The sequence below is a fragment of the Oncorhynchus masou genome, chromosome 32 (assembly GCF_036934945.1).
Source record: "Oncorhynchus masou masou isolate Uvic2021 chromosome 32, UVic_Omas_1.1, whole genome shotgun sequence".
Classification (NCBI taxonomy): domain Eukaryota; kingdom Metazoa; phylum Chordata; class Actinopteri; order Salmoniformes; family Salmonidae; genus Oncorhynchus; species Oncorhynchus masou.
In genome coordinates, this window is record NC_088243.1 from 73,255,908 (window position 1) to 73,274,357 (window position 18,450).

General features: G+C 41.1%; 1 protein-coding gene across 4 annotated transcripts in view; it reads right to left on the minus strand.

The window, feature by feature from the left end:
* LOC135526557 (phospholipid-transporting ATPase IA-like) overlaps positions 1-18,450 on the minus strand; it is a 192,267-nt gene that overhangs the window by 56,560 nt on the left and 117,257 nt on the right. For all 4 annotated transcript variants that reach the window (XM_064955048.1, XM_064955047.1, XM_064955049.1 and 1 more), the window contains 6 exons: positions 10,345-10,450; positions 8,703-8,785; positions 5,705-5,754; positions 3,731-3,800; positions 1,131-1,215; positions 657-796 (listed from right to left, as the gene is read on the minus strand). In XM_064955048.1, coding sequence (XP_064811120.1) covers positions 657-796; positions 1,131-1,215; positions 3,731-3,800; positions 5,705-5,754; positions 8,703-8,785; positions 10,345-10,450 — 534 coding nt within the window. The remainder of the gene's footprint in view (positions 1-656; positions 797-1,130; positions 1,216-3,730; positions 3,801-5,704; positions 5,755-8,702; positions 8,786-10,344; positions 10,451-18,450) is intronic.

Genomic DNA, 18,450 nt, shown 5'->3' on the forward strand with positions numbered 1-18,450 from the left:
TATGGCACCATATATTCCCAATATAAAGTACTACTTTCTGGTCAAACGTAGTGCACTTTATAGGGAATAGGGTGCCATTTCGATTGCAACACGTATGCTTTCAGCACCGGCCCGACATTACTCAAGTTGGTCTGAATTCAGGTCGGAATTCAGTTCAACTGATTTCGGTTCGGCGAACCCATGGAAAGAGGTTTAAAATGGATGCCTTGTGCGATGTTGGTGTCCTTATGGTGAACCTAGCAGGCAGGTAAGTCAATAACTAAGTCATTATCTTGTTTGCAGAGCTGATTGCTCAGCACTGGAATCTCTTGGCTGATATGAGTTCACATAAGGTTCTGAGTGTGGGGTGGGGAAGGTGGGGTAGCGGTAGAGGTAGTGGTAGAAGTATTTGTAGAGTTAGTAGTAGAGGTAGTGGTATTTGTAGAGGTAAAGGTAGTACTATTTGAAGAGTTTGTGGTAGAGGTAGTAACTTCAAACAGAGAAGAAATATGTCCTGTGTTTACTGGTGGTTTACAGGACTATTGAGGGGAAAGGGGAAGATGGTGATTGGTGGATAGGGGTTAGTTGGGGAGTGCTGTGGTGTGAATGCGTGTGCAAGCATGTGTGTGTGTCGGAGCATTCACAAGTGTGCATATGCCCGTGTGTGTGTGACTGACCTTCTCGATGAGCTCATAGCTCTCCTCCAGTTTGAGGGCTCGGTTCTGCAGGGCGGTGGAGGCACGGTGGAACACCTCCAACCATTGCTGATAGGTTGACTCACTAATCTCAGCCACAGCAAAGCACAGAGTACGCAGCCCTGAGACACAATGGACATACATCACCTGACGTAAACCCAGAAGGCCTACATAACCTAATAATGACACAGCGGGTGTTAACTTATGGCGATTGACATTACTCTGCATTTCCATTTATATTACACAAAAAATATAAAAACTGGATTATAAACTGCAGAAACTAGAAATATGCTGATTTTAGCACAGGGCATATGTTGATGTAATTCTGCCAACCTCTCACAAGGGGGTAGTATATTCATAGAGGTAAAGCAATGAAGGAAGAAAGGTTTCTGAAGTGTTTGAATAGGTCCTATGTGTGTTCGGTAGCTAAACAGGAGGAGCTGTTCCCTCACTCACCCTCTGTGGCAAACTGCTCCAGGTGTTTCAGAGTGATCTCTTTATACCTGGAACTGTCGGCCAGACGGTCGTAGACTACCGTGTCCTGTTGAAACAGCACAGTCAGTCATCACACATACTGCCTGGACAGCCAGCAAATAACTGCCATGTAAACAATCAACCATGTAAAATCACTGGTTACCAAACACCAGTGAGCTCCAAAATAATATTGGGGCAGTGAATTTGTTGTTTTGCCTCTGTACTCCAGCACTTTCGATCTGAAATGATACAATGACTGAGGTTAAAGTGCAGACAGTCCGTTTTAATTTGAGGGTGTTTTCATCCAAATCAGGCGAACCGTTTAGAAATTACAGTACTTTTTGTACATAGTCCACCCATGTTAGGGGACCAATTCACATATACAGTACCAGTCCAAAAATTTGACACAAATAATCATTCAAGGGTTTCTCTTTATTTTTATTATTTTATATATCGTAGAATAATAGCGAAGAAAAAAAATTATGAAATAAGACACGCGGAATCATGTAGTAACCAAAAAATATATTTACATTTGAGATTCTTCAAAGTAGCCACTCTTTGCCTTGAGAGCTTTGAACATTCTTGGCATTCTCTCAACCAGCTTCATGAGGTAGTCACCTGGAATGCTTTTCCAGTCTTGAAGGAGTTCCCACAAACCCTGAGCATTTGATGGCTGCTTTTCCTTCACTCCTCGGTCCAACTCATCCCAAACCATCTCAATTGGGTTGAGGTCGGTGATTGTGGAGACCAGGTCACCTGATGCAGCACTCCATCACTCTCGTTCTTGGTCAAATTGCCCTTACACAGCCTGGAGGTGTGTTTTGGGTCGTTGTCCTGTTGAAAAACAAATGATAGTCCCACTAAGCATGAACCAGAGGGGATGGCGTATTGCTGCAGAATGCTGTGGTAGCCATGCTGGTTAAGTGTGCCTTGTATTCTTAATAAATCAGTGATGGTGTCACCAGCAAAGCACCCCCACACATCACACCTCTTCCATGCTTCACAGTGGGAACCACACATGCAGAGTTCGCCAACTCTGCATCTCAAAGACACAGCGGTTGGAACCCAAAATCCCAAATTTGGGCTTCTACCGGTCTAATGTCCATCGCTCGTGTTTCTTGGCCCAAGCAAGTCTCTTCTTATTGGTGTCCTTTAGTCGTGGTTCCTTTGCGTGAATCAGGCCTTAATGGTTGAATTTCTGCAGTCTCCTCTGAACAGTTGATGTTGAGATGTGTCTTACTTGAACTCTGTGAAACATTTATTTGGGCTGCAATCTGAGGATCAGTTTCATCATAGCCATTGATGGTTTTTGCGACTGCACTTCAAGAAACTTTCAAAGTTCTTGAAATTTTCCAGTTTGACTGACCTCGTCTTAAAGTAATAATAGACTGTTGTTTCTCTTTGCTTATTTGAGCTGTCTTGCCATAACATGGACTTGGTCTTCTACTAAATAGGGCTATCTTCTGTATACCAACCCTACCTTGTCAAAACACAACTGATTTGCTCAAACGCATTAAAGAAAGTAATTCCACAAATTAACTTTCAACAAGGCACACCTGTTAATTGAAATCCATTCCAGGTGACTACCTCATGAAGTTGGTTGAGAGAATGCCAAGAGTGTGCATAGCTGTCAAGGAAAAGGGTTGCTACTTTGAAGAATTGAAAATATATATTTCTTATTAACAACATGATTCCCAATGTTTTATTTCATAGTTTTGAAGTCTTCACTATTATCCTACAATGTAGAAAATAGTCCAAATAAAGACCCTGGAATGAGTCAGTGTGTCCAAACTTTTGACTGGTACTGTATGTGTGTGTTCAAGTAGTCAATGTTTAGTATTTGGTCCCATGTTCATAGCATTCAATGATTACATCAAGCTTGTTACTTAACAAACTTGTTGGATGCATTTGCTGCTTGTTTTGGATGTGTTTTTCATTATTTTGTGCCCAATAGAAATTAATGGTAAATATTGTGTGTTATTTTGGAATAACTTTCAAAACACTTCTACATTAATGTGGATTCTACCATGGTTACGGATAATCCTGAATTAATTGTTAATAATGATGAGTGATAAAGTTAGACGCACAAATACCATACCCCCAAAACAACAAATGTGTCAATGTCTCAACACTTTTGGAGCTCGCTGTATGAATACGTTCATATATATGTACTGTACGTCTATACCGAACACATAATAGTTAGACAGCAATTAAACAACTGCAGTACTTTTTCTAAAGAAATTTGAAAGGGAGAGGCATTTCCTTTTTGTGTGTGTGTGTGTGTGTGTGTGTGTGTGTGTGTGTGTGCAAATCAATAATAAAAACAGGAGAACCAGTGTAATAAATAATATGTCTAATGTGTGATCTTGATATCAGATCTTTAGTCTGTTACAGGAAGAATTGTTTATGTCGGAATAGAAGCAATAAGAGAAGCATTTGACAACAGCGCTGTGCTATGGTAATGATGGTCTGTCACATGTGTTGCCATGGAGAGGGAAAGAGAAAGCGAGCACGAGAGCGTGCAAGAGAGCGGGCAAGAGAGAAAGAGCGAGCGAGAAAGCGAGAGGGCGAGAGACACTCACAGCTCCTTTGCAGTAGAGGCGGATCTTGCCAGATGGAGTACGCATGATGACTGACATCCTCTTCCTAGTACTGAGAGACAGAAAATCATCACAATGTTAAAGCTACAGTACGACAGAACATTACCACCTCCTGTAACTAGCAGTCAGAACACGACCACCTCCTGTAACTAGGAGAGACAAAACACGACCACCTCCTGTAACTAGGGAGACACAAAACACGACCACCTCCTGTAACTAGGGAGACACAAAACACGACCACCTCCTGTAACTAGGGAGACACAAAACACGACCACCTCCTGTAACTAGGGAGACACAAAACACGACCACCTCCTGTAACTAGGGAGACACAAAACACGACCACCTCCTGTAACTAGGGAGACACAAAACACGACCACCTCCTGTAACTAGGGAGACACAAAACACGACCACCTCCTGTAACTAGGGAGACACAAAACACGACCACCTCCTGTAACTAGGGAGACACAAAACACGACCACCTCCTGTAACTAGGGAGACACAAAACACGACCACCTCCTGTAACTAGGGAGACACAAAACACGACCACCTCCTGTAACTAGGGAGACACAAAACACGACCACCTCCTGTAACTAGGAGACACAAAACATGACCACCTCCTGTAACTAGGAGACACAAAACATGACCACCTCCTGTAACTAGGAGACACAAAACATGACCACCTCCTGTAACTAGGAGACACAAAACATGAACACCTCCTGTAATTAGCAGAGGATGTTTTAATGTTTGAAGAAGTGCAATATTTACCTGGAGCTAACGCTACAGAGAGCACTACTGGGTGATTTGAAAAATCAGTCAATTGATCAATAATACTTTTTAGCAAAAATTGTCATCTTTAATTTACAATCAGTAGAAACTATGAGAATAAAAAGGTTCAGAACTTTCATGAAACATCACTGTAGAACAATATATGGCAAATAGAAATTCAAAACTGGATGGTCTCAAGAGATAGATGGGGGGGTTGAGTGGAAGGGGTTGAGTGGAACTGAAAGGTGTGATTAAAAACAAGATAACTAATGTAAAATATACTGTGTCTGTAAAATGTATATACGTTCAGAACTTTTGGGAAACAGTACAGTTAAAAATATGGCAAAATAGAAACCAAACTGGATGGTCGACAGAGATAGATGGGAGGGGTTGACATTAGCTAAAGGATGGGATTAAAAACAAACAAAAGATAACTATTGAAAAATACATTGTGTCCGTAAAATTGATAAAGTATGTATATAAACTGGAAGAAGAAGCATAAGTGTTGTTGTCCCTTAATTTACTCCAATTATGTGAGGCGTGGTAGGGTTAGGGAAAAATAAAAGGGAAATATATATATTTTTAAATGCTAATAATAATTTAAAAAAATAACTATTATCCCCTACTGTAAACAGCAGAGAGAACATTATCCCCTACTGTAACTAGCAGAGACAGAACATTTGTGAAAGTAAAATATATCAAACCTTTGTATTAAGCTAAATTCACAAAATTAAAACAAGTAAATCTAGAATATATGCCAGGGTGGTCGCATAAAAATGTGTCTACTGTAAAATGTGTGGCAAGATTGCTGCATAGCCAACATGGTGTCATAATTACCACTGTCAGCCTCCTGTATTGTAGTGGCACCTCACCACCTGCATGCCACTTTGACCGAGGCACAGTACCGGACCATGTTTAAACATTTATAACACATGTCAAACTCATGCAGGTTTTCACTCCTCCTTTGTACTTGATTGATCAAATAAGGTCACTGATTAGTAAGGAACTCCCCTCGTGTGGTTGTTGAGGTCTTAATTGAAAGGTAAAACCAAAAGCCAGCAGACACTCGGCCCTCTGTGGAATGAGTTTGACACCCCTGCTCTAAATGAAGACATCTGCAGTTCATTTAGAAGTAGAACCAACAGATTCAGGGGGAACATTAAGAGTGGATGGAATGAAATGAAGCCGTACCTGGTGAACTCTAGAACATGGAGCAGTTCATACTTCTCCTCGGCTCCAAGCTGAAAACAAAAACAGACAGAGACAGTAAGTCAGTCATTGCACTTTAAGTCATTGACTCTAAACTAGCCTTCTTTTGTCACTTTTCACTATGAAAGTAACCCAACGCTACATTTTTGACCCTTGTCTAATCTTAATTGAACTAAATTGTGCTCAGACAGCCCGCCCAGCTCAGATGTTAAAAATTGTCAAGACCACCAGGTACAATTGCCGATGATTACATGTGCGTCAAGGGGCTTTCGCAGGCCTAATAAAAGTTGAGGACCAAGACAAATGTCTTGGAAATGTCATACTCTGGAGAAAAATTTGAAGAGGGCTTAGGCTTCCGTGCCAGCCTACCTCCTCCCTAAGTGCAATCATCAGGTTAGCCAATTACAGGAAACAAAGTGCCCTTAGGTTAGAGAGGGACGCATTCACGTAATCTAATTAAGTAATTTAGAAGAGTCGTTATTTTCCATGACAGGGCCTGTGCTCTAGCTACATGAAAGGACCTGGATCCAAATAGTAGGATAATCATTTTTTCCCCCTCCAAATAAACTTTACCCAAGTTTGATTGAACTTGTCAATGCAATCAATGGTCACAGAAGTACAAATCCCACCCATCTGTCACTCCAGGCAGGTGCAGTCAAACGCTCAAAGCAGGGCTCTATGTATTGCATTCTTCGTGTCATTTTTATGCTGATCTCACAAAATAAATGTCCATGTATATAACTGTATATAGCCTCATTACTGTTATTTTATTGTTTTACTTTAGTTTATTTAGTAAATATTTTCTTAACTATTTTCTTAACTACATTGTTAGTTAAACGGGCTTGTAAGTAAGCATTTTACGTTACAAATTTGATTTGATTTGTAAATGGACAAAAAAGAATGCATCGTAAGTACTTGAAAGAAAACAAATCCTACTTGAACCCAGGTCCTCACAAAGGATGCATCCCAAATGGCACTCATTTCCCTTTATAGTGCAGTTTTTGACCAGGACCCATAGGGGTATGGTCAAAAGCAGTGCACTATAAAGTGAAGAGTGCCAAATGTTGAGATGAAGCCTCAAGACATTTAATCAGACAGAGGCCTCAGTGCCGAGTGATTGTCATAGCGACAAGCTCCTTGATATTTTACAGTGAGAGACAGCACTCGTCTGAGCTCTGAGGGACAATAGAGGTGTTCTGTGTTTACACAAAAAGCACAGCGTCTGTCCCTGTGGTGGCTAAACAAAGGCTTTCATTCCCAGTGTATAGTGAAAAAAAATAAGCCTAATTATTGTGTTGTATACGGGATGCCGAGCTATTTCTCCTTTGAAACATTTTGCAATGCTATTTCCACCAAGGATGGGCATTTGAAATGATTTTACTATTCGAATAATATACACTATATATAAACAAAAGTATGTGGACACCCCATCAAATTCAGCTATTTCAGCCACACCCGTTGCGTACAGGTCTATATAATTTGTGCACACAGCCATGCAATCTCCATAGACAAACATTGGCAGTAGAATGGTCTTACTGACCTTTAACATGGCACCGTCATAGGATGTCACCTTTCCAATAAGTCAGTTTGGCACATTTCTGCCCTGTTGGAGCTGCCCCGGTCAACTTTAAGTGCTGTTATTGTAATGAGGAAACATCTAGGAGCAACAATGACTCAGCCGCGAAGTGGTAGGCCACAAAAGCTCACATAACAGGACCACCGAGTGCTTAAGCGCGAAGCATGTAAAAATCGTCTGTCCTCGGTTGCAAAACTCACTACCGAGTTTCAAACTGCCTCTGGAAGCAACATCAGCACAAGAACTGTTCTTCGGGAGCTTCATGAAATGTGTCTCCATGGCCAAGCAGCTGCACACAAGCCTAAGATCACCACGCGCAATGCCAAGCATCGGCTGGTGTTGTGTAAAGCTCGCCTCCATTGGAGCAGTAGAAATGCGTTCTCTTAATCCGTGTTTGCAGATGCCAGGAGAAGGCTACCTTCCCAATGCATAGTGTCAACTGTAAAGTTTGGTGGAGGAGGAATAATGGCCTGCGGGTTTTTTCATGGTTCAGGCTAGGTGCTTCCAACTTTGTGGTAACAGTTTGGGGAAGGTCCTTTCCTGTTTCAGCATGAAAAATCCCCCATGCGCAAAGCAAGGTTCATACAGAAATGGTTTCTCGAGATCGTTGTGGAAGAACTTTACTGGCCTATTTATCATACCATCTGCTAGGGCCAGTCTTGACTGCATCAAATCGTTGTAAAGAAGCTAGCAAGCTACAGTAGCCAGCTAGTTTGCAAGTCTACCTATTTTGTTGCACTCCCTACACTGGTCTACGATAAATCCATTTATATGAAACAACAGCCTACCTGTTGGTTGATCATTGTAGCCTACTCCTCATTAAGCCAACTTAATTCCTTAATTTTAATTACATTTTGCATTGATTAGAATCTCCCACTTTACATGGAGTGTTTGATTGTAGCGTCGCTTGGACAGTAACAATAAGGTAAACGTGTGAAACGTGAATAGGCTACTGATGCTTTTTTATTTTTTTTATTATTATTTTTTTTTTTTTAAATGGGGCACAGCGTCATGACTGTTGTTTTACTAAAATGTCAAATGTAATGGTCTATCATTGTAGGTTATGTAGCAATGTCACATAGAAAAATGTTGCCTTTTCATTGTTAAAACAGGCCGAACAATCAGAGCACTATTACTAGAACGCTCTGCACACAATGACCGTAGCCTTTCAGTACTGGGCAATGTTTGGCAGGCCTACCTCAAAACGTTTGCACACAAGTGGTACTGTAGATGGGTGAGTTACCACCTTACAATGTATAGAGCTTTAAGAGCAACAGAACAACAGTGAAAGGCACAAAAGCATTGTGTTAATTTTCATTATCAGACTTTATTTTGTTAATACCATAGAAATAGAATCACTAGAATAAGAGTTATATTTATATGTATTCTGCTGCATCGACTTACCGCTTGAATGATGACACTGTCTGGGGTTCTACCGGAGAACACAAAGCCCAGGTTCGCTGCTGCCCTCACCAGAGCCCCTTCGTCTGTATAACCAGAGGAGAGCCCAAGTTAGGGTTGGAGATGAGAGGTGCACCAGAACAGTAACACAAGTATCACAGAGACATGAGATGACCAAGACAGTTGGGGTCTAACTAAGCACTAAGAATTTTGTTCTAGATTGCAAAAATGATCATACAGTTGTTTATAAATGAGTGCTACAACCACTTTGTACATAAGGAAAGTATTTAGAACGCTTCCCTTTTTCCACAGTGTTACGTTAAAGCCTAATCCTAAAACTGATTAAATTATTTTTACACACAAATCAGCCATAATGACAGAGCAAAAACTGAATGCCATGACAGAGCAAAGCTGTCAAGGCAAATGGTGGCTACTTTGAAGAACCTCAAATATAAAATATATTTAGATTTGTTTAACACTTATTTGGTTTCTACATGATTCCATGTGTCATTTCATAGCTTTGATGTCTTCACTATTATTCTACAATGTAGAAAATAGTAAAAAATAAAGAAAACCCTTGAAATTAGTAGGTGTGTCCAAACTGCGCGTGCACACACACTATTTTATATTGTATTATACAGGGCGCATTTGGAAAAGAGACTTCAAGACGTCTCAATGTCTTCCCTGTCAAAATAAAGGTTAAATAAAATAGTGACATTCTATCCATTCATCACATCTCCTCTTTTTGTCTGGATCACAAGGAAACAAGGCCAGAGTGGAGAATGGACTCTTAATTATGAAAAGTGGATAGGTTCTGCAGATTCATTGAGGTAAGCGCCACTTTAAATATTTCAAATGAACAAGCTCGACTTTGAGGGGGTGGGGGAGACAACCCTGGCAGATCAAATGAAGAGGATGCTTCAGAGGACCTTGTATTTCCCTGGGTCGTGTTCATCAGTGTGTAACGTTGCAACAGAACACAAAAATGAGGGGTTCTTATGGGACCGGTCAAGGTAGTGCCTAAATATTTTGGTCTGTTTTCTTCCGTTTGGTGCCTATTGAACCACTTCAAAACATCTAGCCTTGGTGCCTTTTGAACACGACCCTGCTCTCTACCACTACAAAACACCTAGCCTTGTTGGCTCAAAGCATATAAAGTCAGATTGGCCTTGTATAATATAATAGAGAATACTCAGGGTTAATGTGCATCCTTTTGTATTGTTCAGATGTCTGTTCCACTCCTGCACAATGAAATTGCTGTCTTTTGTATACTGGTCACATCCCAGTTTGTGTCACTCCCATCTTCAATAATGTGTTGATGTCATTAGTTGATATCAATGTGATGGTGTTGTCATATGTCTGCAGACGATACTGAGGTTTGAGGGGCTTTGCAAACAATGAGACTTAGGAACACAGGAAATTGAGGCATGACAATATAAGTGGTCGTCTAGAGACAGCCATTTATTCAACGTCAACTGGAGATCCTTTGCTTCTGTATTCTTATATTTGATTGGTAGATTGACTGACGGACGTTTGGTGACTGACCTGGCATTTCAAGCTATCATAAGGCTGTTAAAAGGCTATTAAGAGCGGTTGTAAGACTTTTACAGTGCAGTGCTGTGTGGTCAGGACTGGTGGGCCGTACCTGGTGAGGCAGCCTGGTAGACAATCGTATCTTCGGTGCGCTCGGGGACGGCCGTGTGACAGATGGCCAACATGGTCATGAAGTCCAGGATGACAGGAGCAGTGGGCTGCAGAGGGACAGGGAGGGAGGGGAAGAGAGTGAAAGAGGCAGGGAGGGAGAGTGAGTGAGGGGAACAGGGAGAATGAGAAAGGGGAGGGAGTGAGCGAGAGTGAGGAGACATTAGAGAGCATGACCAATTACTACTGGAAAATGATGACAAGACACCTGCAAATAATAGCCTATATTGACCGACTGATGATGAAACTGAATAAGACACTGGAAATCTCTCTTGCCTATATCTGCAATTTCTTTATGGGAATAGCTCTACTTGTCGGTCCCAGGCAAAAATGACAAGTATAAACATTAAGTCCACAAGACTGCTTCGTCATATCTTCTGTTCCTTCAAGAGCATATGTAGTAGCGTACGTTCAGTTCATGAGATGTTGCACAGTGCTGGGTAGGAGTAGGGCTGCATCCCAAATGTACATGTTAGTCATTTAGTAGACACTCTTATCCAGAGCGCCTTACAGTAGTGAGTGCCTATATTTACATACTTTTTCCCATACTGGTCCCCGTGGGAATCAAACCCACAACCCCGGCGTTGCAAGCACCATGCTCTACCAACTGAGCTACACGGGACAGAGCCAAATCGCACCCTATTCCTTACATAGAGCACTACTTACAACAGGAATAGGGTCCCATTTGGTATGCAGCCAGGGTTAAGGCAGAGAGAGTGGTGGAGCTGGAGGGCTGGTTGATGCTACTCAGGCTCCGATCTGGGCTGAGATTGAATGAACACCAGCCCAGTGTCAGTGACCTCAGCCAAGAATGACAACAAAACCCCAAAGCAACAGCATGGATCTACAGTAGGGAGTAGTTAGTCAACAGCATGGATCTGCAGTAGGGTGTAGTTAGTCAACAGCATGGATCTACAGTAGGGTGTAGTTAGTCAACAGCATGGATTTCTAGTAGGGTGTATTTAGTCAAAGGCATGGATCTACAGTATGGTATAGTTAGTCAACAGCGTGGATCTGCAGTAGGTTAGGGTTAGTCAACAGCGTGGATCTGCAGTAGGGTGTAGTTAGTCAACAGCATGGATTTATAGTAGGGTGTATTTAGTCAAAGGCATGGATCTACAGTATGGTAGAGTTAGTCAACAGCGTGAATCTGCAGTAGGGTAGGTTAGTCAACAGCATGGATCTGCAGTAGGGTAGGTTAGTCAACAGCATGGATCTGCAGTAGGGTAGGTTAGTCAACAGCATGGATCTGCAGTAGGGTATGATAGTCAACAGCATAGGGTGTGGTTAGTTTACTGGCTTACAGTAGAGTATACTGTACATATTCAGAATATAAACAGGTATTGGTACGGACCCTGTATATAGCTTACTACGGGTTTTCTTATTTTATATACACAGTAAATTCGGAAAGTATTCAGACCCCTCAACTTTTTCCACATTTTATGTTATGCTTCAGGCTTATTCTAAAATGAATTTAAAACATGTTTTTCAATCATCAGTCAACACACAATAATAACAAAGCAAAAACCGATAACGCTACAAGCTTGGCACACCTTTCTTTGGGAAGTTTATCCAATTCTTCTCTGCAGATCCTCTCAAGCTCTGTCAGGTTGCTGAACATCTACTTTCAGGTCTCTCCAGAGATGTTCAATCAGATTCAAGTCCGGGTTCTAGCTGGGCAACTCAAGGACATACAGAGACTTGTCCCGAAACCACTCTTGCATTATCTTGGCTGTGTGCTTAGGGTCATTGTCCTGTTGGAAGGTGAATCTTCACCCCAGTCTGAGATCCTGAGTGCTCTGGAGCATATTTAAAAATAAATAAAAAAATCAAGCATCGCTCTGGACTTTGCTCCATTAATCTGTCCCTCGATCCTGACTAGTCTCCCAGTCCCTGCAGCTGAAAAACATCCCCACAGCATGCTGCTGCCACCATCCTTCACCGTGGGGGTGGTGCCAGGTTTCCTCCAGATGTGATGCCTGGCACTCAGGCCAAAGAATTGAATCGTGGTTTCATCAGACCAGAGAATCTTGTTTGTCATGGTCTGAGAGTCTTATGTGCCTTTTGGCAAACTCCAAGTGGGCTGTCATGTACTTTTTACTGAGGAGTGGCTTCCGTCTGGCCACTCTACCATAAAGGCCTGATTGGTGGAGTGCTGAAGAGATGGTTGTCCTTCTGGAAGGTTCTCCCATCTCCACAGAGGAACTCTGTCAGAGTGGCCATCAGGATCTTGGTCACCTCCCTCCCCGTTTTGATACCCTTCCCCAGATCTGTGCCTCGACACACTCCTGTCTCGGAGCTCTACGGACAATTCTTTCGACGTCACGGATAGTTTTTTCTCTGACTGTCAACTGTGGGACCTTATACAGACAGGTGTGTACCTTTCCAAATCATGTCCAATCAATTGAATTTACCACAGGTATACTCCGAGTTGTAGAAACATCTCAAGGATGATCAATGGACACAGGATGTACCTGAGCTCAATTTCAAGTCTGAATACTTATGTAAATAAAGTATCGTTTTTTATTTTTCATACATTTGGGGTATTGTGTGAAGATTGATAATCCATTTTAGAATAAGGCTGTAAAGTAACAAAATGTGGAAAAAGGGATTTGAATACTTTCCGAATTCACTGCGCGCACACACACACGTATCAAAAGTTCGGACACACCTGCTCATTCAAGGGTTTTTATAAATTTGTACTATTTTCAACATTGTAGAATTATAGCTAAGACAAAAACAATGAAATGAAACAGAATCATGTAGTATGCAAGTCTTAAAACATATCAAAATATATTTTATTTGAGATTCAACGTAGCCACCCTTTGCCTTGACAGCTTTGCACACTTGGCATTCTCTCAACCAGCTTCACCTGGAATGCTTCTCCAACAGTCTTGAAGGAGTATCCAAATATGCTGAGCACTTGATGGCTGCTTTTCCTTCACTCTGCGGTCCCACCTATCCCAAACTCTCTAAATTGGGTTGAGATCGGGTGACTGGAGGCCAGGTCATCTGATGCAACACTCCTTCACTCTCCTTCTTGGTCAAATAGCCCTTAAAACAGCCTGGAGGTGTGTTGGGTCATTGTCCTGTTGAAAAACAAATGATAGTCCCACTAAGCGCAAACCAGAGGGGATTGCGTATCACTGCAGAATGCTGTGGTAGCCATGCTGGTTAAGTGTGCCTTGAATTCTAAATAAATCACTGACAGTGTCACCAGCAAAGCATCCCCACACCACCTCCTCCATGCTTCACGGTGGGCACCACACATATGGAGATCATCTGTTTACCTACTCCGCGTCTCAAGGATACGGCCGTTGAACCAAAAATCTCAAATTTTGAATCAGACCAAAGGACAGATTTCTACTGGTCTAATGTCCATTGCTCATGTTTCTAGGCCCAAGCAAATCTCTTCTTCTTATTGGTGTCCTTTTGTAGTGGTTTCTTTTCAGCAATTTGACCATGAAGCCCCGATTTACGCAGTCTCCTCTGAACAGTTGATGTTGAGATGTGTCTGTTACTTGAACTCTGAAGCATTTATTTGGGCTGGATGAGAGAATGGCAAAAGTGTGCAAAGCTGTCTTTAAGGCAAAGGATAGATAGGAATCTCAAATATAAAATGATTTTTTTTGTTTAACACTTGTTTTGGTTACTACATGATTCTGTGTTACTTCATAGTTTTGATGTCTTCACTATTATTCTACAATGTAGAACATAGTAAAAAGAAAAACCCTGGAATGAGTTGGTGTCCAAACTTTTGACTGGTACTGTATATACACAAACAAATATTTATATTAGTTATACTATTTTGAAATTATGTAAGTTAAGCATTTCACTGTTAATTTGGCATGTGACAAAACTTAAACCATAAAGGATGATATTTTCTAAAGGAAAACAGTGTGTTAGCTTCAGCTCTCTGAATAGCGTACATATAAATCATAAAAAATGAAAGCCTCCACTTATGTACTTCTTGTTCTGACAATCTGTATTTCAGCTACCCCTCATTTGTACCAAGAACTTCGCTATCATATGAAAACTCAAAGAAGGATTTGCCTATTAAAAAAAAAAAACACTTCACGCATTTGATTACTGCTGCTTTTGTCATTATTGTCCTTGTGTCTGTGATGCAAGCTCTTTGAAGAGATATCGCCAGGCGGGGAACAGAGGAGCGATAAAAGAATAAAGCTGGAGAAAAATCAAAGACCTTCTTCCAAATGAGAGTACACAGAGACTTTTACAGACCAGGTGGCTGTTTGGCCGCTCCGTCACAGCAGAATGCTAAATCTGGTTTGGGTGACAGGTAGGGATCGCTGCAGAAGGGGTGTATGTGTGTGTGTGTGCGCGCGCGTATTTATGGCAGAACAGGGTGATGGTCACCTAAGAGGACAGAGAGGCCACTAGACAGCTCCAATGTTCTGATTGACAGCTAATAGGACCGACGCGACACTACTGGCTCGGCCCATGGCCCCCTGTGGGCACCTTTGTAGCCTAATCTGTGTCATGGTGCCAGTGACAGATACTCATTGCTTCGGACGTGACCGATGCTGGAAGTTTAGCGGGACTTGCAGGAAGTCGTGTAAAGGGATTCTGCCTCCATCTCCCTGTCTTTTATCTCGGAGCACTAAGCAAACCAACCAGACACAGGCTGCATCCCAAATACCACCCTATTCCCCTTTATAGTGCACTACTTTTGACCAGGGCCCATAGGTTGCACTATAAAGGGAAGGGCTGGGAATTGCCAGGGACCTCAAGATACAATATCATACTTTGGTGCTGACACGATATATGTATTGCGATTCTCAATGTATTGCGATTGGATATTGTGATTCAAACATATTGCTCACCATGTGTCTGCTGCAGAGGAACAAGAGAGTCATAACTCGTTTTGATCAGTCAGGGAAATAAAAGTTGGCTTCCTATTTTTTTTAAAGATGGAAAAACAAGCTATGAAGGAAAGATTCTGGAGTTTTGGTGCAGGTAAAGCAAACTAGCGCAAAAATATTGCGATAGTCAAAACTACACGATATATTGTAAAAAATAATATACCGATATGTAACTACATCGATTCCCCCCACCCCCTCTCACTAATATAGGGAATAGGGTGCCATTTGGGACAGCTAGACAGACTACTCCACGGCCTGAAAACATGACTCGAGAATTTGAAAACCACCAGAGGGTGATATTTTTTATTTTTTGGTACCCCTGCGACCACTTGCTGCTGTATCCACAGGGTTTCCCACAAACAGCCAGGGGCTGAGTTAAACTATTGTCAATGGTTGGGATTCATTGTGTTTAAAATGTGACCTCCGAGTACAGTAAGCCAAACACAGACGGGCAAAGGAGGAAGTGTTTGAATGTAGTGCATGGAAGAGGTGCTACGGTAAGGCTATCAGCTGTTTTAGCAGCTTTAGCACAGGTCTGCTGGTTTACGATCCCAGGTCAAATCTACTAATGTTGAGGCACTTAAACCCAAAACGACCTCAAGGGGCACAGTACTGTGGCTGGCCCTGTGCTCTCTCGAATATGGTAGTGTTAACAGCAGAGCAGAATATACATTTCCGATGTATTAGTTAGAGGTCGACCGATTAAATCGGAATGGACGATTATTTAGGGCTGATTTCAAGTTTTCATATCGATCTGTAATCTGCATTTTTGGACACCGATCATGACCAATTACATTGCACTCCACGAGGAGACTGCATGGCGGGCTGACTACCTGTTATGCAAGTGCAGCAAGGAGCCAAGTTAAGGTGCTTGCGAGCATTAAATGTATCTTATAAAAAACAATTCATCTTAAAAATCCCTAATTAACTACACATGGTTGATAATATTACTAGTTTATCTAGCTTGTCCAGCATTGCATTTTAATCGATGCGGTGTCTGTTAATTTATCATTGAATCACAGCCTACTTAACAAGCGTATTCGCGAAAAAAAAGCACCGTCGTTGCACCAATGTGTACTTAACCATAAACATCAACGCCTTAAAATCAATACACAAGTATATATTTTTAAATCTGCATATTTAGTTAATATTGCCTGCTAACATGAATTTCTTTTAACTGGGGAAATTGTGTCACTTCTCTTGCGTTTTGTGCAACAGAGTCGGGGTATATGCAGCAGTTTGGGCCACCTGGCTCGATGCAAACTGTGTGAAGACCATTTCTTCCTAACAAAGACAGCCAACTTCGCCAAACGAGGGATGATTTAACAAAAGCGCATTTGCGGAAAAAGCATAATCATTGCACGAATGTACCTAACCATAAACATCTATGCCTTCCTTAAAATCAATATACAGAAGTATATTTATTTAAATCTGCATATTTAGTTAAAAGAAATTAATGTTAACAGGCAATATTAAATTAGGGAAATGGTGTCACTTTTCTTGCATTCATTGCACGCAGAGTCAGGGTATATGTAACAGTTTGGGCCACCTGGCTTAACTAATTTGCCAGAGTTTCATGTAATTATGACATAACATTGAAGGTTGTGCAATGTAACATCAATATTTAGACTTATGGATGCCACCCGTTAGATAAAATACAGAACGGTTCTGTATTTCACTGAAAGAATAAACGTTCTGATTTCGAAATGATAGTTTCCGGATTTGACCATATGAATGACCTAAGGCTCGTATTTCTGTGTTTTATTATATTATAATTAAGTCTATGATTTGATAGAGCAGTCTGACAGAGGTGGTAGGCAGCAGCAGGCTCGTAAGCATTCATTCAAACAGCACTTTCATGCGTTTGCCAGCAGCTCTTTGCAATGCTTCAAGCATTGCGCTGTTTATGACTTCAAGCCGATCAACTCCCGAGATTAGGCTGGCAATACTAAAGTACCTATTAGAACATCCAATAGTCAAAGGTATATGAAATACAAATGGTATAGAGAGAAATAGTCCTATAATAACTACAACCTAAAACTTCTTACCTGGGAATATTGAAGACTCATGTTAAAAGGAACCACTAGCTTTCATATGTTTTCATGTTCTGACCAAGGAACTTAAACGTTAGCTTTTTTTACATGGCACATATTGCACTTTTACTTTCTTCTCCAAAACTTTGTTTTTGCATTATTAACCCAAATTGAACATGTTTCATTATTTATTTGAGACTAAATTTATTTTAATTTATTTATGTATTATATTAAGTTAAAATAAGTGTTCATTCAGTATTGTTTTAATTGTCATTACAAAAATATATATATAAAAAATAATAATAATAAAATAAATAAATAATGGCCGATTAATCGGTATCGGCTATTCAAGGTCATCCAATGATCAGTATCGGCATTGAAAAATCATAAAATCGGTATTAGTTAGACAAATAAAGTTGTTTTTGTAGAAGTACAACTAAGGCACCATATTCTGGTTCAGGTTAACTCAGGTGTTCAAGAACAAGGTAGAGGACGCTGGTAAAATGAATGACAGTACCACCAATTCTACAAAGCAGGTTCAACTCCTGTGCTTTATGGAAGAGCGCTTTCATTCTCTACACGAGTGGCATCACATCACAACCTCTCCACACATGAAAAGGTCTCTTCAAATACCACAGGGGGTAAAAGAAAAATAACAAATATAAGTATTCCATCCAAGCTTAGCAAATATATATATCTCCAAAAGAGAAGAAACACCAAAAGCTCCCATACAAATACCGTGAATTAATTAATTAATTAGGCCTAATTAATATAATACCGCCAGCGACCACTTCATTATCATCAACAAATCCTTACAGGGGATTGTGATTTACAAACAAGGAACCAGCGTTTGTTCACTTTGTATGTAATTAGCGCTCAGAGTTGGCAACACACTACAGATATCTATATGCCATTAAAACGGATCCTACCCACAAACTCATTAACGGCGCCGAGGAGTTTGTGCTGTCACAACACGGCAAACATCACAGCAGGATTACATAGCCTCCCCGGGCGACACCGTGCTAGCAAGCCACGTAATCAGAAGTGACATCCTGCCTCCTATGCCGTCTGGTGACCCGATGACTCAACCAGCCAATCAATCATGGCTTTTTATCCATCTCGCTTCTCTGACAG